At 35.4% G+C, this 23,526-nt stretch overlaps 1 protein-coding gene across 3 annotated transcripts in view; it reads left to right on the top strand.

Moving 5' to 3' along the window:
• Positions 1 to 23,526, top strand: part of POLK (DNA polymerase kappa) — a 76,393-nt gene that overhangs the window by 47,616 nt on the left and 5,251 nt on the right. For 2 of the 3 annotated variants that reach the window (XM_077759921.1, XM_077759919.1), the window contains 7 exons: positions 1,399 to 1,552; positions 6,331 to 6,567; positions 8,229 to 8,353; positions 10,142 to 10,308; positions 12,451 to 12,483; positions 19,268 to 19,364; positions 21,388 to 21,559. In XM_077759921.1, coding sequence (XP_077616047.1) covers positions 1,399 to 1,552; positions 6,331 to 6,567; positions 8,229 to 8,353; positions 10,142 to 10,308; positions 12,451 to 12,483; positions 19,268 to 19,364; positions 21,388 to 21,559 — 985 coding nt within the window. The remainder of the gene's footprint in view (positions 1 to 1,398; positions 1,553 to 6,330; positions 6,568 to 8,228; positions 8,354 to 10,141; positions 10,309 to 12,450; positions 12,484 to 19,267; positions 19,365 to 21,387; positions 21,560 to 23,526) is intronic. The other variant, XM_077759920.1, reaches the window with a different exon arrangement.

The raw sequence follows: 23,526 nt of genomic DNA, 5'->3' as shown, positions 1-23,526 counted from the left end.
TGTTCGTAATTAAATTAAGCTAAAAAGCTTTCTTTTTATAAAACTTCAAAACTTCTCATGATATAGCAGACAGATTTTAAATACTAGATGGAAGTATAACATAATTCAATAAATACTTTTTTCAAATCTGTATGTTATTTTGGCAGCTCCTTCCTCTGATTTCATCTAATACCTCAGGGGTTGAAAAAATTCATAGTTTCACGTAATAAAACTTATATAAGAGTCATTTCTGGAATCATATGGAAATTCTGATCTCTTCCTTTCTTTTATCTCAAGATGCAGCTCCAGACTTTTCCCCATAATTTAATATAGTTACAGATTTCTACCATAGAGTTGCCCTCTTTCTCATTCCAAATCGTAATAATTGAGTTTTGTTTTCTGAATGGATACATATGTTGATGTATGTTTTGAGTGGAGTTTTATGTACATATTATAATTAATTAAAATAGAACCATTTTCTAAAGCATCATAGTACTTTGATGTAAGATTATTCTTTTTTATTATTTTTTAAATGTTTATTTTGAGAGAGAGAGCATACATGCTCAAGAGGACAAGTGGGGGAGGGGTAGAGGCAGAGAGAGAGAGAGAGAGAAAACCCAAGCAGTCTCTGGTCTGTCATTCCAGAGCTCGACGTGGGGCCCTATCTCACGAACCCTGAGATCATGACCTGAGCCGAGATCAAGAGTCAGACGCTTAGCCCACTGAGCCACTCAGGTGCCCCAATATTATTCCTTTCTAAAAGGAACGGAAACCATTGGGACACTTGGGTGGATCAGTCCTCTAAGTGTCTGACTCTAGATCTTGCCTCAGGTCATGATCTCATGGTTCCTGAGTTTGAGCCCTACATCAGGCTCTGTACTGACAGTGTGGAGCCTGCTTGGGATTCTCTCTCTCTCCCTCTCTGTCTGCCCCTTCCTTGCTCGCTCTCTCTTGTCTCTTTCAAAATAAATAAATAAACTTAATAAACATAATAATAAATAAATAAAATGAACAAAAACCATCATAAACGGTGAGAGGGAGCAGGATCCTATCATTCCCAATTCTACTTTTGACCAGTTCCTTAAAATTCTGTTACTTAACCATTCTTTCTGTGCCTAGCAAAAGGATGTCTGAGATTTACTTGAATCACTTATTATATCTAGATAAATGTAGCTAAATAGAAATTGTATTAAATGAAGCCGTTTCATGGTCCTCTGCCTTCATGTTCTATTTTAATACAAAAGAGAATTTGAACAAACTTGCCCTAGCAATAAATTATTTATTCCCTAAATCTATGAGCTATTGATTGTAGGATTTTTGCTATAGTTTCAAAGTAAGAATATTAATGTTTCTTATCAGCTGTCAAGTGACAGGTTTTGCTACGGCAGCAAAATTTAAACCATTTTGTTCCTTTTGAAGGTTAAGGAAATACTTGCTGATTATGATCCCAATTTTATGGCCATGAGTCTTGATGAAGCCTACTTGAATATAACAAAGCATTTACAGGAAAGACAAAATTGGCCTGAGGACAAAAGGAAGTATTTCATCAAAACCAGGAACTCTCTAGAAAATGGTAAGCAAGTAATTAGAATGATCAAACTTAAAAACAAGCAAAAAGCCCTTTGAATTAACCCAGTTAACATATTAGCATGCATAGATTGTTGGACTAGATAAACCTTTATTATGAAAAAATATTAAAAAGGAAAAATTAGAAACTTAAAATGTTCCAGTGGCATTTCTAAGTTAAATTTGTAGAATGTCACTTTTAAACCAAATGAGATTGTTAAATTTCTTGAGTTTAAGGATGTGCACTAGCTTGCATTCCCACCAACAGTACAAGAGGGTTCCCATTTTTCCACATCCTCACCACCGTCTGTTGTTTCCTGAGCTGCTTATTTTAGCTACTCTGACCAGTGTAAGGTGGTATCTCATTGCGGTTTTGATTTGTATTTCCCTGATGATGAGTGACATTGAGTAAATTTTCATGTGTCTGTTCACCATCTGGAGCTCTTCTTTGGAAAAGTGTCTATTGATGTCTTCTCCCCATTTCTTCATTGGATTATTTGTTTTTCAGGTGTTGAGTGTGGTAAGTTCTTTATAGATTTTTGGATACTACCCCTTTATCCAGTATGTCATTTGCAAATATCTTTTCCCATTTCAGTCATTTGCCTTTAGTTTTGTTGATCGTTTCGTAGGGTATTATCGTATTATTCCTAGGGTATTATTATGTTGTCACTTATGTGTGGAACTTTAAAAACTTAACAGAAGACCATGAGAGGAGGGAAGAGGAAAAAAATAGTTACAAACAGAGAGGGAGGAAGGCAAGCCACAGAAGACTCTTAAATACAGAGAACAAACTGCAGGTTGATGGGGGTGGCAGGGGAGAAGGGGAAATGGGTGATAGGCATTGAGGAGGGCGTTTGTTACGATGAGCACTGGGTGTTGTACGTAAGCAATGAATCAGGGGAATCTACCCCCAAAACCAAGAGGAAACTGTACACACTGTATATTAGCCAATTTGACAATAAATTATATTTTTTAAAAAAGACTATGCAGAGTCCCTAAACAAAGTAATTTTATAGCAGTTCTTTTCAAGAAAAGGTTGGGTTGTATTGAATCTGAGGAGGCTATTTTTTGTTGTAGTTGTGAATAGATAATAGATTTTTTAAAAATTAGCCTGAAACATACCAAAACATTGGGTGAGTTTTTTCCCTTTCGTTTTGCAGGTTATCTATAATCTGGTTATACAGTGATTATGACTGTTTTCAATCTTGCCACAAAGTCATGACTCCCAACTCTCTTCTTTGGTTTAGACCTTATTTTGATTCATTTGTATACAATGAAATAGAAGTTTCATGACCCTCAGGGTTTTTTCAAATGGTCTCTTTGTTACCTATCCAAGATAATGTCAAGAAACATGTAGATATTACATGTACCGCTTTCAACCCTTTTTTTTTTATTCTAGTAAAACTTCATTTTTTCAAACACAGCCACAGAGGCAGGACCTCATGTTTAACATACACAGACTTATGGATTTTTTAAAATATAAAACAAAGTTTACGAAAAAAATTTTTTTCCACTTTATATATTCGTAATCCCATTAGCACAGGGACTTTGGCAGCAGGTGGGAGTGAAGGGCAGCTGGAGCTGCCACTGGGCAGTCACCGGGCACAGGAGGAGAGCACCAGCCTGGGAGTGGCTTCACTCACACACACAGGAATACTCCCCTACTGGTCATCCACACCACACACACAACACAGATGCAGATGTCTACCCAGCCCTGATTACTTCAGATATCTTAGCTGTCCTGGACCCCTGAGCAAAGTTCACCTGGATCATAAGGTAGAAACAGAGAGTTTGCTCACATACCACAACTCTTATTTCCTTTGAACTTCTTCAGGGGGGGAACAGGCAGTGGTAGAGAAACCTGTTCGTAACTTTTCCTGAGGCAAAGATAGTGGATCTTCGATGGCATAAAATGTTCTCATATTGTTTAGCGCTCACATCTTGGAGCAAGTTGAATCTAGACATCAGATCACAGCTTCACTACCTTAATTAGAGCTCTAAGGAATAGGTCTCTGTCTTTAATAGAAACATTAAACAATAAGCAAGCATAATTCCTGGACACACAGGCTTAGAGCAAAAGATTTTCTGTAGTATAACTTTATTGTTTGAGGGAAGCGGCACACAAAGCCTGATGTCATTTTGCTTTATATCTTAGTTTATTTCCTTCCTTTTCACAAGAGAAGGTAGGGGAACCATTCAATGGTTGTATCAGAGCATCTCCCTGGGAGTCTCCTGTAACAATTATTTTCACAATATATTTTTAAAAATTACATTGGGACTAAGGTAAATGTTTTCATTCTCTACTAATGTGCTTTCTATTTATTATACTACATTCAGACTCACTTTGAGCATGTGAATTTTTAATATAGTTATTTATGTACTTTACTCTTTTTGTATTTCATATTTTAAAGCAATTTAAATAGTTTTAACTTTTTTCCCCTCATATATAAATCCCTGTGGGCTGACTTTTCAGTATATCTGATTTCACTTTATGCCATGGGAATCTGTCAATAGTAAGTTGAAGCCATGGAAAGTGTTTATTTTGAGAGAGAACATGCATGTGTGCACATATGCACAAGTTCAGGGTAGGGGGGACCGAGAGAGCGGGGAGAGAGAATCCCAAGTAGGCTCCACACTATCAGTTGCAGAGCCCAACGCAGAACTTGATCTCAAGAACCCTGAGATCATGATCTGAGCCAAAATCAAGAGTTGGATGCTGGGGCGCCTGGGTGGCTTAGTTGGTTAAGCGTCCGACTTTCGCTTAGGTCATGATCTCGCGGTTCGTGGCTTCGAGCCCCGCGTCGGGCTCTGTGCTGACTGCCAGCTCAGAGCCTGGAGCCTATTTCAGAGTCTGTGTCTCCCTCTCTCTCTGACCCTCCCCTGCTCACACTGTCTCTCTCTCCTAGAAATAAATAAAAATATTAAAAAAAAAAAAAAAAGAGTTGGATGCTTAACCGACTGAGCTACCCAGGTGCCTCAATAATTATTATTGCTTTGTTTATTCTGCCATATAAATCTGGATGGTGAGTGTGAGGCAATATAAGAAACTGAAATACCATATACTTCTAGTGTTTGCCATTCAAATGGGATGCTTCAATCCTAGTGTTTCAGATTATAAGAAATCTTAGTTTTGTACTCAGATCATTTCAGTTAAGGGATTATAAAGATTTTCTTTTTCAAAAAGCTAATAAGAAGCTATTGTAGCATTCGTTGTAGAGGCAGGCCTAACAGAGAACTAGACAGACTGAATAATAGGAAACTGCCATTCAGCAGTTGCTCTAACCATGAACCTAAAGGCAGTGTGCTTTGCTTCTTCCTATTCTGTGCTTCCTATTCCTATCAGTGACCCACCTAAGAGTATGTGATGGACTCATGAGGTACAAAGCATGGTGTAAGGAACTCTGTAGAAGGGGCTTATGAACCGGTTTGCAGTTTTTCTGCAGCTCTCTTTACCTTGACTTTACCATACAGATGGGGAAAAGGAGACCATCTCAACTGTGTCACAGTCATAATGCCTTCTGAAATGTTCAACATTTTATTTATCTATTTATTTTAAAGTTTTTTTAAGTTAATTTACCTACTTAGAGAGAGAGAGAGGGAGGGAGGGAGGGAAGGACAGGGACAGAGAAAGACGGAAAGAACCCCAAGCAGACTCTGTAACTTAATTCAAATTAGATGCCTTAAAATTTGAAACTAATCTTGTGATTGTCATATTGTTTATACCATCTTTTAAAAACCTTCCTTAAAAGTCCTAGTTGTTTGCTTTTTAAGTAATATCCATTTACATGTGTCTTGAAACTAGAAATTTAATTTTTGCTTCTGCATTTATCATAATATGGAAAACATTTATGTATAATGAAATTATGAAATGAGATAGGAAATCTCTGTTGTTAATCTTAATTTTTATAAATACATTTAAACTACATTTCTTTTCCATTAAGCCCAGAAAGTGGTCTTTAATGGATTTGTTCATGAGAACATTTTTTGGTATTGACATAAATTTAAGTATATTTTACAGTCCAATTGTGAAAAATGTAAATAAAATGAGGCAATAACTAGATTAGTATTTTTACTTTCAAGGTTATAGCCTACTGATAATAATAAAGGCTTCTTTCCCTTAAAATTGGACCCGAGTTAATCTGATCAGACCTTAAGAATTTGTATATTAAAGAAGCATGACTTCCAAAAGTAATTACTATTTATTTCAAATGTGTCCTTGGTAAAAATGGTACTTACTCAGTAAACAAGTCAAAATTAAAATCAGCATTTGAAAGAAGAAAATTGAGAGGATTTTAACATCTGAAATGTTTCTTCCATGAAGAAAATTGAAGGTTTTTTCTCTCTAAAAAAACCTTATTTCTCAGCATAATTGTTCTTGATTGCTAATGCGTTTTTCCTCATTCCTAAGTTCTAACTTAATAAGTAAAGGAAAAAAGCTTTCTTTTTTTTTTAAAAGAAGTAATGTGACTCAAGCCCCAATTCTAGGTTTTAATTAATTTAGTTATGGGACATAAATTAGTGAATTTTACATAGGATATTTCTTCTTAAAATGTATACCATGGAAATAGATAATATTCCTTTTAAGAAAAACTCAGAATCCATATTTTCTTTGTTAAATAGTTACAAATATAAATAGCATTTCTGATCTTGGTTCTTATGAACAAAACTTAAAAAAAAAACCTAAACTAGATTTGTTTTGTCTTTAAAAAGAATGTACTGAAACCTCATTTATGAAGTATGTACTTCTTAAAATGAAGATAATTACCGTTACTCTTTATAATTTAGGTAAACCTGAAGAAGTGAATAACGTGAGTGAGCATGAGCAGTCCATCTCTCCACTGCTGTTTGATGATAGTCCTCCTGATTTGCACCCCAAAGGAAGTCCTTTCCCTGCAAACTCTGAAGAACAAAATAATCCTCAAGTACTCCAAAATGCGATTGTTTTTGGGACATCAGCTGAGGAAGTGGTAAAGGAAATTCGTTTCAGAATTGAGCAAAAAACGACATTGACAGCCAGTGCAGGTACTTAAAAGGGATTTGATGGCTACCATAGTTAACATTTTCAGACTGGCTAAAATAAGTGTAATATTAATAGTTTCCTGTTACGAAGTATATAGTAACATTTTACCTACCCTTTATGATTTAATTCCTAACAACTTTACGTATTCAGACTACTGTGAATCTACAGGTAAATTAGAATTCAGCAGAAAGACCCAAGAGCCCAAAGAAAAAACCTCGTAAATCTCATGTAGCTATCCTTTTTTAAGCAAACAATATATTTTAATTGGTTTAGGACATAATTCTTTGTTAGCTTTCCCTTTGAAGACTTCAGCCCTGTCCAAGATTACAGTACAGGAAAGGCCCCAGCTAACCACAAAGCAGAAGATAGAAGAAATCTCAACTAGCTACATGTCAATCTAGGGCCAACTAGTGGAGGGGAAAAGAGCTTTACAAATGTCAATAACCCATGAGGGTATCACTGTGTCTTAGCCTAAAAACTGATATTCGTCAAAAGGTCCTAAATTATCTTATAAAAGCCATATTATGAATAGGTTAATCTTTCCTTTCTATACCTAAGTGTGATAACAAGTAACAAATTTTAATAGGATATGTATAAAAATAGAAATGAATCACTTAATGACTCTATTTGAATATACCTAGTTCAAGTTATCATACTCATTGAGACTCCTAGAAATTTTAAAACACCTTCCTGAAAAGTGCTAATTTGTTTTATGGATAACATGAGAAGAATGCTTATATTTTATTATCATTGTTTTAAATATAATACAACCTAGAATATTTTTTTTATTATTTGATTTTTAAATTAAATTTTATTTTTTATAACATTTATTTTTTGAGAGACAGAGAGAAACAGAGCAAGAGAGAGGCAGAGAGAGAAGGAGACACAGAATCTGAAGCAGGTTCCAAGCTCTGAACTGTCAGAGCCCAATGCAGGGCCGGAACTCACAAACCACAAGATCATGATCTGAGCCAAAGTTGGATATGTGACCAACTGAGCCACCCAGGCGCCCTGATTTTGTTTTTTATGTGGATCTATACAGAAGACTTTGTCAAAGAGTAAACATCCATCCTAAATTATATTCTGGACCTTTTCTGTAAGTCAGCCCTGTATTGCTTCTAAAGATGGTACATAAACTAATAATATCACTTAAATAAACTCAGAAGTTACTCTTAGACTTTAAAATGCCACGGAGAAAGGGCTGCCTGGGTGGCTCAGTCAGTTAATCATCTGACTTCGGCTCAGGTCATGACCTCATAGTTAGTAAGTTCGAACCATGCATCAAGCTCTGTGCTGACAGCCTGGAGCCTGAGTTGGATTCTGTGTGTCCTTCTTTCTTTGCCCCTCCCCTGCTTGTGGTCTGTCTCTTTCTGTCTCTGTCTCTCTCTCAAAAGTATAAATAAACATTAAAAACTTCTTAAATAAAATACCATGGAGAGATTAAAAATTCCTATTTCTGCTGTTGCAAAAACTACTACAGTTCCTTTTCCTAAAATCATATTGAGCCCTGAGGAGATTGGAAGTTATCAAATGTTATTTTTAAAGAACTATTCCACATCGTTTCAGATTTTTTGCACTCACCATATTTTTCAATATTGTCATCACATAATTTGAAATCCTATATGTCAACTTCTTTGACTCATCAGAGTATTCTTCTTTGAAGGCATTGCCCCAAATACAATGTTAGCAAAAGTATGCAGTGATAAGAATAAACCAAATGGACAATACCGAATTCTCCCCAATAGACAAGCTGTGATGGACTTCATCAAGGACTTACCCATTAGAAAGGTGAGATTTTATATAAAATTTATATAAATTTTATTTATATAAAATTTTTTAAATGTTTTATTTGTTTCTGAGAGAGAGAGAGACACAGCATGAGCAGGGGAGGGTCAGAGAGAGAGGGAGACACAGAATCTGAAACAGGCTCCAGGCTCTGAGCTGTCAGCACAGAGCCTGACGTGGGGCCCAAAGCCACGAACCGTGAGATCATGACCTGAGCCGAAGTTGGACGCTTAACTGACTGAGTCACCCAGGCGCCCCTAATTTTTATTTATATAAATAAACATATATGTATTTATATAAATGTATTCGGAAGAAACATTATTTAGGATGGTAATAATCATTGTTTGCTGAAAAGTTCTAGACCTAAAGGTAACAAGCAAGAAGTTAAATGGATGCTTGTATTTGGGCTTGAAGAAATCTTTGTATGAAATCTTCAACTGAGGTTTAAGAAGCTTGTTTGCCAAAAAACTTTAAGAAAGTAATAGATGAAAGACTTTTAAGTGTATTTCTGCCAGGAAGAACAGAAATGAAAGTAAAAAGAATGTTTGAAAGTGTCCTTTCAGCTGTAACTTAATATACTATCTTAGTTTCTAAAGTCTAGATTGCCATCAGATTAATAAGTATGATACTTCAGAGATTTAGAAATTTATTCTTGACAAATAAATACTTCACTATCTTTAAAATGGTAAAATGATCTTTTAGGGTAATAGAAAGGGTGTGTTTTACTATTTTTTACAGCTTGTAGATTTTTCTGTATATGAATATATGCTTTTTTGAAAAAAATAATTGCACTAGACACTGTTTGATGTTCTAGGGCTTAGTTTTCTTGCTCAAGATAATGTATAGGAGTGGATTTAAATAAACATTTTTCAATGCTCAGAAGAAAGGCCATAATCAAAGAATATAATGTACTACACCAGTTCTTAGCCAAATAGCCAAAAAGTGATTCAAAGTATCTAATGTGTGATCACTGAATAGTTTAGAATATATAAGATATAACTATAAAGTCATGTTTTCCAGTGTGGTTTTCAAGATATGAGTAGATGTTCCATTAAAAAAAGTTCTGGATTCAAAGAAATTTGGAACATACCAGCTTTAGTGGGTGGGTCAAACAGGTAATAGTACACTAAAGATTCATAAGGTGTAACACTGAAGCAGTATTTTCCATTGTGGTTTTCAGGATATGAGTAGGCATTCCATTAAAAAAAGTTCTGGGGTCAAAGAACTTTGGAACATACCAGCTTTACTAGGTTACAACAGATAATAGGATACTAAAGATTTATAAGTTTTGCTGTATATTTTAAATTTGTTTATTCCACCATTTTCTAATTTTTTTAAAAAATTTATTTCTGAGAGAGAGAGACAGCATGAGCAGGGGAGGTTTCAGAGAGGAGGAGATACAGAATCTGAAGTAGGCTTCAGGCTCTGAGCTAGCTGTCAGCACAGAGCCTGATACAGGGCTCGAAACCACGAACAGTGAGATCATGACCTGATCCAAAGTCGGACGCTTAACCGACTGAGCCAACCAGGCACCCCATATTACACCATATTCTAAGTTTCTATACCATAACTCTTTTTTAATACTTTTTAACATTGCATGAAATTAAAATTTAATTTCCCTGCAACACTTGTTTAGATGTGCCCAAAAATAATTAAAGCAGTTTTCTTGCATGATTCGTGAAGTCACATAATTCATACCTTTTATTGGCTATAAAAGGTATAATGAGGTTAAATATCTGTTCTTGCCTTAATGTAAAACTATACTAATGATAAATACTGACTCTTTTCTAGGTTTCTGGAATAGGAAAAGTTACAGAGAAAATGTTAAAGGCCCTTGGAATTATTACTTGTACAGAACTCTACCAACAGAGAGCATTACTTTCTCTTCTTTTCTCTGAAACATCTTGGCATCATTTTCTTCATATTTCCCTGGGTCTAGGTTCCACACACCTGGCAAGGTAGCTATATGTATGGTCATTCTGTTTTTTCTTTATCATTTGCTGAAATAACAGTATTAACCGTTGACATGGAAGCTCTACAGATAACATGTTTTAAAATTTTTGTAGGCTAGTTCATCCCAGAATATAATTTTTGAATTAGAATCAAAAGATTGGAGGTGGGAAAAAAAGAAAAGAGGAACAAAGAATCACTCTTTGGCTGTTGGCCACAGCAACTGGAGAGATAAACAAGAGGACTGATGAGTTACTTCTTTCCCATACCTGCCCTGTTTTTCATTCAGAACATAATGGTAATGGTGGTGTGATTGCTGACGAAAGAAAGGTGGCTCAGATTCCAAAATATACCCTTTAAGCAAGGAGATTTAATGGTTCTTTGAAAGGTTTCATGAACTAACAACTATATTTCTTTTCCAGAATCGTAAATAATTGACAGATTCATTCAATACTGAGTAATTACTTTGTTAAGTACTGTTCTGGGCACTGGGAAGAATAGTAGGACACAGGACAAACTCCTGCCTTCACGGAGTTTACATAATAGTGTAGGAAACAGAAAGTAACCAAGTAAACAAATGAAGAAAATAAGTCAGAGTAAAGGACTGGAAAATGCTTGGGCGTTAAGAGAGGGGGTTTGCAGCCATGATCCGGAGGCAGGACCCTGACGTGACCAGGCATGCAAAGATGTAGGAGAAGAGGAAACAGCCAGAGGAGGGGCCCTAGGATTCTTCCCTGCTCCTCTTTCATTTTAGTCTTAAAAAGAAGCATCCTAGAGCTAAAGGGTACACTGTTGGGAGTGGGTGAAAAGAAGGAATTTTTAAAAAGAATGGGAATGAACAGTGGGCACTATTTTTATAATTTTGTCATCATCCTGTCAGCCTGCCCTCAAAAATAACTCCTTTATATTCTTATACTTAAACTGAAGAAGCTAAAAGAAAGCAGGAAGATTACTGAGGAAGCATATGAAAGAAGTTTGATTAAATAATTCAGCCTGCTAAATCGTACAGGCATTGCAGGTTGTGCAGTCTCTCCATGCTCCTCATTCTTAAGCTCATAGTGAGCTGACTTTGATCTTAAGTGGATGTAATAAAAGATCAGAGAAGGAAATCACACTACTATACTTAGTCTAGTAATTGAAGAAATTGAAGGTAATGGGAAATAAAACTTTCTTCTTTAATCTAAGAATTATCCTCTTTGTATTTCCATAGTGCTTGAAAACAATATAGTTCTTGATACAATAGCATATATTAAACTGGTATTTAAAGATGCAGGTAACACTTTGAAGTGAAATTTATAGGTAATTTATTATAATATAAAATAGTAAACCTCCCTTCTCTTCTGTGTACATTCTCTATACCCCTAACTCTGCTTTAAAAAAAAAATCTGTAGTTCTTCTCACCTTCTAAAGTATTCCATATTTACTTCTGTATTTGTTTACTTATGTCCCTCCACCAAGATAAGTTTCTTAAGGATAGGAACTTGGTCTGTTTTGGTCATAACTATATACCCAATGCCTAGAACAGTGCCTTATTCCTAATAGGTTCATTCAGTATGTGGAAAACAAATAATCTCCATGTCATTTCAGCTTTTTGGTTTCAGTTACTCCTATCAGAACAGCTAGAATGCAACCAAACTAGATGGTTTAGATACCCAATCATCCTACTGCTGTGTCCAAATTCTAACCAAGCTTCTATAGCATAGTAAAAATGAGTAATAAGTAACTATAGGAGAGCAAAGTTAATATACTAGGCCAAAAACTAGGTAACTGATACTTAATTACATATATTGTATGACTGCAAGCCATTATACTACTTACTCATATTGGTTTTTATAACTCATGGTTTTGATATTCAAGCTTTTAATAGAAGCAATTTATAATATCAGTCTATTTTCAAATTTATTGTCTTTGATAGATATATGACTGGATCCATTACACATATAATCATATTAGCATCTTATCTATATTATTTATTGATAGTTTTATTTTGAGATTTAAAAATGTATTATTTCTCATGGTGTATAAATTTTAACAAGAAACATTACTGAGATCTTTAAATGGTAATTGATAAATTACATCCTCTTGGTTGACTAAATAGAACTGAGCCTTCTTTGAGAAAGCAAAGAAAACTTTTTTTTTTTCATTTCAAGGGATGGAGAAAGGAAAAGCAGGAGTGTTGAGAGGTAATATTTTGTTATTATTAATTGTTAATAATTCATGTTCTTTTTAACTGATTTTTAAGTTTTAGTAAAATTCGCTGAAATAGAAAAATCTGTCTGCAAACCAAATGATATTTTTCAGTAATTGACACTGCTAAAGTAAACATCCCAATACAGTGCTTTATTACCTTTGCTTGCTATTCTCTCAGTGGGAAATAAATTTAACTGCAGTTAATTTTTTTAGTGTTGGTTTTGCTTCTATTCAGTGAAAACCAAGCATTTTAGGATTCTAACTCTTAATTTCTAGACTTGTTGATAAGAAAAATTATACTGAGTAGTTATTTGTGAAATTTCAGAAGGGACCATGGAAATTATTTCTGAAACTCTTCAAATATTGGTGAATGCACGTGTCAAATACTAAGATTGATGAAAGAGAGCTTAGAGGGGACCTAGTTCAAGTGGTTTATATTCTTGTCTGGCAGTCACATAAAATCCTGAGGGGAGTTTATTGTTTTGGGAAACATGTCATTGTTTGAAAAGTCCCTCAATTATCTCTCCTCCAAACACCAGAGTTCCACTGATACATTTAAGAATCACTGGTGTAGTACAAGGTTGTGTTCATTTTTCACATATATTATTATTATGTTTAAGTTTACTTATTTATTGTTAGTAATCTCTGCACCCAATGTGGGCCTCAAACTCATGACCCCAACATCAAGAGGCGCACACTCTTCTAACTGAGCCAGCCAGGCACCCCCACATATATACTATTTTTGATCAGAAAAGCTGAATGACTTTGACAAGACAACAGATTCAGTAAATAAGTTTGATAAAAATTTCTGTTTTAGACTGTAATTTGTGTAAAAACATTCAAAGGAAAAGAAGGCAGAGGAAGCATCCAAAAGTGAGATAGTACGGTCCTATTTAATGAATTTTTTTCTTCCATTTTGTCTTTTGTTATTGAGAATGTTACTTACTACACAAGAATATTAGTATTAGCTAATATTAATTTTTGTTAAGAAAGGGCCCACAAAATGGGAAAAGATATTTGCAAATGACATATCCGATAAAGGGTTAGTATACAAAATATATAAAGACCTTATATAAACCCCAAAAAAAGAATAACCCAATTTAAAATGGAAAGAAGACACGGACAGACATTTTTCCAAAGAAGACATCCAGATGGCCAACAGCCACATGAAAAGATGCTCAACATCACTCATCACCAGAGAAATACAAATCAAAACTACAGTGAGATATTGCTTCACACCTGTGAGAATGACTAAAATCAGCAATACAAGAAACAACAAATGTTGGCAAGGATTTGAAGAAAGGGTAACTTTCTAATACTTTGGTGGGAATGCAGACTGGTGTAGCCACTGTGGAAAACAGTATAGAAGTTCCTCAGAAAGTTAAAAATAGAACTACCCTATGATTTAGCAATTACACTACTGGGTATTTATCCAAAGAATACAAAAATACTAATTCAGAGGAATACATGCACCCTGATGTTCATAATAGCATTATCTATAGTAACCAAATTATGGGAAGAGCCCAAATGTCCATCAACAGATGAATGGATAAAGAAGATGTGGTTTGGGGTGCCCAGGTGGCTCAGTCTGTAAAGTGTCTGACTTTAGTTCAGGTCATGATCTCACGGTTCATGAGTTCGAGCCCCATGTCAGGCTCTGTGCTGACAGCTGGCTCAGAGCCTGCTTCAGATTCTCTATCTCCCTCTTTCTCTGACCCTCCCCTGCTCACACTATCTCTCTCTCTCTCTCTCAGAAATAAATTTTTTAAAAAAAGCATTAAAAAAAGATGTGGTTTATATGTACAATGGAATATTATTCAGACATAAATAAGAATGAAATCTTGGTATTTGCAGCAACATGTATGGAACTAGAGAGTATAATGCTAAGCAAAAATAAATCAAAGAAAGACAAATGCCATATGATTTCATTCATATGTGAAATTTAAGAAACAAAATTAGCATAGGGGAAAAAGAGAGGCAACCAAGAGACACTGTTTAACTTTTTTTTTAACTTCCATTCAAGTTTGAGAGACAGAGACAGAGCATGAACAGGGGAGGGGCGAGAGAAAGGGAGACAGGAATCGGAAGCAGGCTTCAGGCTCTGAGCTGTCAGCACAGAGCCTGACACGGGGCTTGAACTTACAAATGGTTAGGTCATGACTTGAGCCCAAGTAGATCACTTAACTGACTGAGCCACCCAGGCACCCCTAAACACTCCTAACTATAGAGAACAAGCTAAAGTTACCAGAGGGGAGGTAGGTGAGCAGATGGGTTAAATAAGTGATGGGAATTAAAGAGTACATGTGTTGTGAGGAAGATCAGATGTTGTATGGAAGTGTTGAATCACTATATTGTACACTTGAAACTAATATTAAACTGTTAACTAATTGGAATTTAAATAAAACCTAAAAAAATAAATAAAAGAAACTACATGGTGGGGAGGGAGTGGGGGGGGGAGAAAGGGTCAGTAAACCAATAGGAAAAAATGAAGAAAGATCTAGTTACTTAACAGAGAAGAAAGTATAAATCTCTCTTAAAACATTGAAAATATTCCCAATCTTCTTTAAGAAATACAGATTGAAGTTTCTTTTTCACCAATCAGTTGGCAAAGATACTCTTTTGGCAAGACTATGGGAGTAAAATAGTTATAAACTCTGGAGGGAGTGTACTGGTTTCTCATTGGTCCTCTAACAAATGGCCACAGATTTAGTGGCTTAAAACAACACAAGTTTATTCTTTTATATTTCTGAAGGTCAGGAGTCCTAAAATTAAGGTGTTAGCAGGGTTGCATACCTTCTAGAAGTCCAGGGGAGGGTCCATTTCCTTTCTAAAAGCTTCTGAAGGCTGCTTGCATTCTTTGACTCATCCTTCATCTTCAGACCTAGCATCTTGCTTTCTGTGATTCACCCTCCTGCCTTCTTCCTATGGAAACCCTTGGGGTTACATTGGACCCACCTGGACAATTTAGGATACTGTCCCTATCTTAATTTAATCATATCTGCAAAGTATCTTTTATCATGCAGTGTACTAGGTTCCAAGAGATTAGGATTTGGACATCTTTGGCGACTATTATTTTGCATACCGCAAGGGTCAGCATTTTGGCAATGACTTTTAAATCACAGATACACATATGCTTTGATCCCACAGTTCCTTTTCTAGGAATTCATTCCACACATGTAATCACATGTCATTTAATATGTATACAAGATTATTATATTTTTTATGGTAGTAGAAGATAGAAAGTAACTTAAAAATCTAAAAATAGGGGATTGGTTCGATGATCTTACATCTTTAAATTAGAATATTAGGCTGCCATATAAAAATGAGGGAATTATTCATAAGGAAATCTCACCAGGATGAATTGAAAAGATGATAAACAATGTGTCTAATATTCTACTGTTTATGTAAAAAATGAAAAGAAAATCTTTACCTGTTTGCTTATACATAGAATATTCTGGAGAAATTTAAATGAATAGGAAGCTGGAAACATTGGTTGGTAGAGAACTGGGTAGGTGGATTAGAGTAAGAAGGTTTTTTTAACTCATTACCCTGATCTCTCTTTAGCATCTTCCTCTTTTATGTTAATATGACCCCTTGCCTACTTTCAATATTCTTATGCAGATGAATTCAGATTTCTACATTTAATATCACCAGCCCTCCATTTCCAGGTGTCTGTTAGACCAACTCTACCTAGATGCCAGGAACTATCCCCTTAAATCTACTTGAAAATACTTCTATTCCAAAAAAATAGGTGTACAATAATTGAAATAATGTCCTCATATATACTTTCTTAACATAACCCTCTGTAGCAGTCTGTGTACATGTGTATCATGATGTGTTGTAAGTTCTGAGGGCATTGTCATAATCTGTTGGTGACTCTAACTTTTTAAAACTCCCAGTGTAGTTAACATGTAATGTTATATTAGCTTCACGTGTACAATGTAGTGATTCAACAGTTCTTATATTGTTTAGTGCTCATCAAGATAAGTGTACTCTTTTTTTTTAAATTTTTGATGTTTTATTTATTTTTGAGAGAGAGAGACAGAGTACGAGCAGGGGAGGAGCACAGAGAGAGGGAGATACACAATCCAAAGCAGGTTCCAGGCTCTGAGCTGTCAGCACAGAGCCCGACCCGGGGCTCGAACTCATGAATCATGAGATCATGACCTGAGCTGAAGTTGGACGCTTAACTGACTGAGCTACCCAGGCGCCCCAAGATAAGTGTACTCTTAATCCTGTTCACCTATTTCATCCATCCCCCTAACCACCTCCCCTCTGGTAACTATCTGTTCTCTATAGCTAAGAGTCTGCATTTTTGTTTGTTTGTCTCCTTTTTTCCCTTTGTTTATTTGTTTTGTTTCTTAAATTCCATGTATAAGTGAAATCATATGGTATTTGTCTTTCTTTTCCTGGTTTATTTGCTTAGCATTATACACTCTACATCTATCTGTGTTATTGCAAATGGCAAGATTTTATTTTTTATGGCTCAGTAATTTTCCATTGCTGTGTGTGTGTGTGTGTGTGTGTGTGTGTGTGTATACATATACATACATACATACCACATCTTTATCCCTTCATCTATCACTGGACTCTTGGGTTGCTCCCATAATTTGGCTATTACGAATAATGCTGCAATAAACATAAGGGGGCATATGTCCCTTCAAATTAGTATTTTCAAATTCTTTGGGTATATAGGTAGTTGCGTGATTTCTGGATCATAGGTAGTTCTGTTTTTAAATTTTTGAGGAACCTCCATACTGTTCTTCACAGTGGCTGTACAGTTTGCATTCCCATAATAGTGCAAGAGGGTCCCCTTTTTCCACATCCTTGCCAACAGTTGTTGTTTCTTGTGTTTTTGATTTTAACCATTCTGACAGGTGTGAGGTTATATCTCATTATATAGTTTGATCTGTATTTCCCTGTTGATGCATGATATTGAGCATATTTTCATGTGTCTGTTGGCTATCTGGATGCCTTTTTTGAAGAAATGTCTGTCCATGGCTTCTCCACATTTTTAATTATTTGGGGAGGTGTTGGTATTTAGTTCTATCAGTTCTTGATATATTTGGGGTTCTAACCCTTTATCAGATATGTCATTTTGCAGATATCTTCTCCTATTCAGTAGGTTGTCTTTTGGTTTTGTTGATGTTTCCTTTGCTGTGCAGAGGCTTTTTATTTTGATGTAGTCCCTCCCAATAGTTTATTTTTGCTTTTGTTTCCCTTGCTTCCAGAGTCATATCTAGACTCTACATTCTTTTGCATGTAGCTGTCTGGTTTTCTCAACATCATTTGTTAGAGACTGTCTTTTTCCCATTGCATAATCTTGCCTCCTTTGTCAAGTTTATTTCTGGGATTTCTGTTTTGTTCCATTGATCTCCTCGGTCTGTTTTTGTGCCAGTACCATACATATACTGTTTTGATTACTTTTGCTTTGTAGTATAACTTGGAATTTGGAATTGTTTATTTCCAGCTTTGCTTTGCTTTTTGGAGATTGCTTTGCCTGTTCAGGGTCTTTTAGGGCTCCATACAAATTTTAGGATTGTTGGTTCTATTTCTGTGAAAAATGCTGTTGGTATTTTGAGAGATCACATTTAATCTCTAGATTGCTTTGGGTAGTATAGACATTTTAACAATATTGGTTCTTCCTATCCACGTACATGGAATGTCTTTCCATTTCTTTGTGTTGTCTTCAATTTTACCAGTGTTTTACAGTTTTCAGAATACAGGTCTTTCACCTCTTTGATATAGTTTATTCTTAGATATTTATTATTTTCAGTACATTGTAAATGGGAGTTTTTTAAATTTCTTTTTCTGTGGCTTCATAATTAAGGTATAGAAATGCGGTGGATTTATGTACATTGATTTTGTGTCCTGCAACCTTACTGAATTCATTTATCAGTTCTAGTAGTTCTTTGTGGAGTCTTTCAGGTTTTTATATATAGTATCATGTCATCTGCAAATAGTAAAAAAGTTTACTTCTTACCAATTTATATGTCTTTTGTTTCTTTTTGTTGTCTGAGAGCTGTGGCTAGGACTTCTAGTATTATGTTAAATAAAAGTGGTGAGCGTGGACATCCTTATCTTGTATCTGACCTCAAGGGAAAGGCTCTCAGTTCTTTCCCACTGAGTATGATGTTAGCTATGGGTTTTTCATATAAGGCATTTTTATGTTGAGATATGTTTCCTCTAAACCTACTTTAAATTTTTTTAATGTTTTATTTTTGAGAGAGAAAGAGACAGAGGGCAAACGGGGGAGGGGCAGAGAGTGAGACACACAAACACACAGAATCAGAAGCAGGCTTCAGCTCTGAGCTGTCAACACAGAGCCCAACGCAGGGCTGGAACCCACAAACCATGAGATCATGACCTGAGCCAAAGTTGGTCCCTAAACCGACTAAGCCACCCAGGCACCCGTCTAAACCTAATTTATTGAGGTTTTTTATCCTGAGTAGATGTCATACTTTGTCAAATGCTTTTTCTGCAGATATTGAAATGATCATATAGATTTTATCTTTTCTCTTAATTGTTGGGATGTATCAGACTTGAATCTACTTTTTAAAAAACTGTTGTAGATAAAGCAAATGTACCTTTGCTAGTCAGTTCAAATATGAATGATCTCCCATTATTCAGGTAGATCTTAGATGTTTTTACTCAATTATATCTTAGTTCATCTGAAAATTTTGTACTGCAGAAAAATAAAACTTAATGCCAGGCCCATTTAAACATATCCTGAATTATGGTTTACTCTGTGCACCAAAATCATTCTTGCCTTTCCAGGACATTCAGTGAGATACATAAAGCAGAAGAACAGTATAGCTTGTGCCAAGAACTTTGCAGTGAACTTGCTCAAGACCTACAGAAAGAAGGACTAAAGGTACTTTATTTTGGTGTAGTATTCTTAGATTTAAAATTTTTTAATAATAAAATACTACCTTAAAGGAAGAGTTAGATTTTGCATTTGCGTACAAATTGAGAAACATTAGAAAAGAGTATCCCCAATAGAGACAAATTCAATTCTGACCCATAATTGAGGCCTATGATAAGATCATTCAGTGAAGAAGCAACTTCTGAAAGTGGGCTGGCTCCAGTATTATTCCAGAGTTTATACTACTTGAGGAGTACATTTGAATAAGTTCAAAATCAGAGTTATAATGGCATTAGAAAATAAAACAAAGGTAATAATTTCCCTAGAACTGTATTTACTTATTTTAAATGTCCTTCCACTCATCCTTTAATGTTTTCCTCAGGTAGACAGTGATTTTCTAAATTTTTTTTTTAAACACTAAAAAATTTGTGAGAGAGAGAGACAGCATGAGCAGGGGAGGGTCAGAGAGAGAGGGAGATACAGAATCTGAAGCAGGCTCCAGGCTCTGAGCTGTCAGCACAGAGCCTGACGTGGGGCTCGAACCCACGAACTGCAAGATCATGACCTGAGCCGAAGCCGGACGCTTAACTGACTGAGCCACCCAGGTGCTCCAACAGTGATTTTCTAGAATATGCCTTTTGTTTCAGTTCTCTAATTCCAGATTGTTTAACATTTTGAGAAAAAAAAAAAAAAACCTGGAAGTCCTTGAATTTCTATTTTATAACCTTCACTCACAACAGTCCATATTTAGTATTTTTCCAAACTCTCAAACCAGAGGTGGTGGCCTTATTACAAAGTGTAGCACAAAGGTATTCAAAAATTATTACCAAAAGAAAACCCCAAAACAACAAAGGTTATTACAAAGAATGGGATATATCTTATAATTCTTCTCTGTCATACCTGAGTATGAAGAGAATTGTTTTAAAAAATATTTTAATAAACTAGTAATTTTAGAATCATCTCAAATTTATAAGAAAAGTAGCAAAGATAATAAAGAGAGCTCTGCTATACCCAGTTTCCCTCATTATTAAAATCATAGCTATATTATTATAATACATTTGTTGAAGCTAAGAAACTGACATTAGCACATTTCTATTGGCTAAACTCCAGACAGTATTTGGATTTTGCCTGTTTTTCCATTAAAGTCCTCTTTCTGTTCCAGAATTCAGTCCAGAAACCACACTGTGTTTAGCTGTCATGTTTCCCAATCTCCTCTAATCTGTGACAGTTTCTCAGTATTTATTTGTTTTTCATGACCTTGACAGTCTTAAGGAGTATTGGCCAGGTATTCTGTAAGGTATCTTTCCATCTAGGTTTGGGTTATGTTTTTCTAATGATTAGACCAGGGTTATGAAATTTTAGAAAGAATACCATAGATGAATTGTCTTCATTACATCCTATCAAGACATATGATAACTATAAGGTATATGATAACTGTATCATAAATGATACTAATTGTTACCTGGTTAAGTTAGTGTTTGCTAACTTAGGCTGTGAAGTTACTATTTTGCCGTTTCCATACTCTATTCTTTGGAAGTGAGTTAATAAGTCAACCCATACTCAGAACCTCCAGGGGGTAACAAAATATACATAACATAGAATTTACCATTTTAACCATTTTTAAGTTATATCTCTGTTGTATTAAGTTCATTCATATTGTGCAACCATCACCACTATTCATCTCCAGAGTTTTTTCATTATCCCACACTAAAACTCTGTACCCATTAAACAGTTAACTGTTCAGGGGAATTCTTGCATGCAAATGGTTTAGCATATATCTGGCATACAGTAGGCACACAATAAGTATGAAGGGAATAATAATTTTTGGCTAAAATGGGATTTGTAGATTACTTGTTATTTTTAACAGATTTCATTACCATGTTTTATAAATAATTGATTATACTTCTATGTCATATTATGTTATATAATGTCATATATTACAAGAGACCTTTCTGAATTTTTGTAGCCTACAAAATAACTTTTTTCTAGAAATTAGAAAGCCATATGTAACCATGTATTCTGTTTGTTACAGGGTAGAACTGTTACCATTAAACTGAAGAATGTAAATTTTGAAGTTAAAACTCGTGCGTTTACAGTTTCATCTGTTGTTTCTACTGCAGAAGAAATATTTGCTATTGCTAAGGAATTGCTAAGAACAGAAATTGATGCTGATTTTCCACATCCCTTGAGATTAAGACTTATGGGTATGACTTATCTTGTTTTTCCTTATATCTGCTAGACCTTCCCAAATAAATCAACTTGGGAAATAGTCTCGCCTTCATTTTATTTCTTAAACCTCTTTAGGAGTTTGTACCTATGCTGCTATTTTTCTTAATTCTTAGAACCTGATGTATGTGGAACAGTGCTCATTAGTTTAATCCCTATAAGAACCAAATAAAGTTGTTCTTTTCCTTACTACTTATTGAAATCCTTCAGGCTAGGTATGTTTCAAAATTTTAAACTTTTCAGATTTTATGAAAGCAAATTTAGTGCATATTGAGTATATTATGTAATATTTTTTTGGTATCTAAGGCACCACCTTATTATAAACATACTAATATTTTTGTAGCAAAACAAAATATTCACACTAGGTCAACACACTTGCTTTGGAAACAAACCAAGTTTCTAAACTGAATTGGGTGAGAGGATATATATGGACAAGCACTCCAAATGCCAACTTTACTGCTATGAGTGGATCATTAGTCATGCTTTCATGTATGAAAGATAGCACACACTTGAAATTGATTGAATAAAGGATGTTAAATAAAAGAGCTAAAGAGCAGGGGTGCCTGGGTGTTTCAGTCGGTTAAACTTCCGACTTGGGCTCAGGTCACCATCTCATGGTTTAGGAGTTCGAGCCCTCGCCTGGGGCTCCACGCTGACAGTGCAGAACCTGCTTGGGATACTCTCTCTCCCCGTCTCTCTGCCTCTTCTATGCTCGCTCTCTCTCAAAATAAATTAATTTATTTTAAAAAATTAAAAGCTAAAGAGCGGATGTTTATAACAGCATCATTCATAATTACCAAAATTGGAAACAACAAAAATGCACATAAAAAGACATGGAGGAAACTTAAATGTAAATTATATTATTATATTACATTTATTATATTATTAAATGAAAGAAACCAATTTGAAAAGGTTAAATACTGTCTGATTCAAACTGTGAAATCTGGAGAAGACAAAACTGTGGAGACAATGAAAAGATCAGTGGATGTCAAGGGTTAGGGTTGGGGAAGGGATGAATAGACTTAGCACAGAGGACTTTTAGGGCAGTGAAACAATTCTTTGTGATGCTATAATGGTGGATACGGATCATTAAACACTTGTCAAAATCCATAGGAGGTACAACACCAGGAATGAACCTAATGTAAACTATGAAATTTGAGTGCTAATATTGTGTCAGTATAGGTTCATCGGTTTTAACAATGTACCACTCTGGGGTAAGATGTCACTTGGAGGAGGCTATGGATGGTGTGGGCAGAGGATAGGTAGGAACCCTGTACTTTCTGCTCACTATTGCTGTGAACCTAAAAAAAATGAAACAAACAAAAAAGAGCTAAAGAGTTTTGTGACATTGACTCCAGTTGGTATTTTTTTTAAGTTTTTTTTTAATGTTTATTCCATTTTTGAGAGAGTGCAAGTGGGGGAGGGACAGAGAGAGCGAGACACAGAATCCGAAGCAGGCTCCAGGCTCTAGCTGTCAGCATAGAGCCGGATGTGGGGCTTGAACCCATACACTGTGAGATCATGACCTGAGCTGAAGTCAGATGCTTAACCTTACCCAAGTGCCTCAGTTAGTTGGTATTTAATGGTATCTTATGTCAGATGTTAAATGAAAGACTTACATAATCATGCCAACTTCAACAGATACTATTTAGTGATAGCCAGTTTTATAAAGGAAAGTAAATTTCATGCAAAGTACCTATTTTGAAAATGCATCCTTTAATTCAGAAAATATGCAGTATTGGGGCGCCTGGGTGGCTTAGTCGGTTAAGCGTCCGACTTTCGCTCAGGTCATGATCTCGCGGTTCGTGGGTTCGAGCCCCGCGTCGGGCTCTGTGCTGACTGCCCGCTCGGAGCCTGGAGCCTGTTTCAGTCTGTGACTCCCTCTCTCTCTGACCCTCCCCTGCTCGTGCTGTCTCTCTCTCTCTCTCCTAGAAATAAATAAAAC

This window comes from Crocuta crocuta, unplaced genomic scaffold (genome assembly GCF_008692635.1).
Source record: "Crocuta crocuta isolate KB4526 unplaced genomic scaffold, BGI_CrCroc_1.0 scaffold162, whole genome shotgun sequence".
NCBI classification, from domain to species: domain Eukaryota; kingdom Metazoa; phylum Chordata; class Mammalia; order Carnivora; family Hyaenidae; genus Crocuta; species Crocuta crocuta.
The sequence above is the reverse complement of the archived record's forward strand: the minus strand, read 5'-3'. Positions and strand labels throughout refer to the sequence as shown.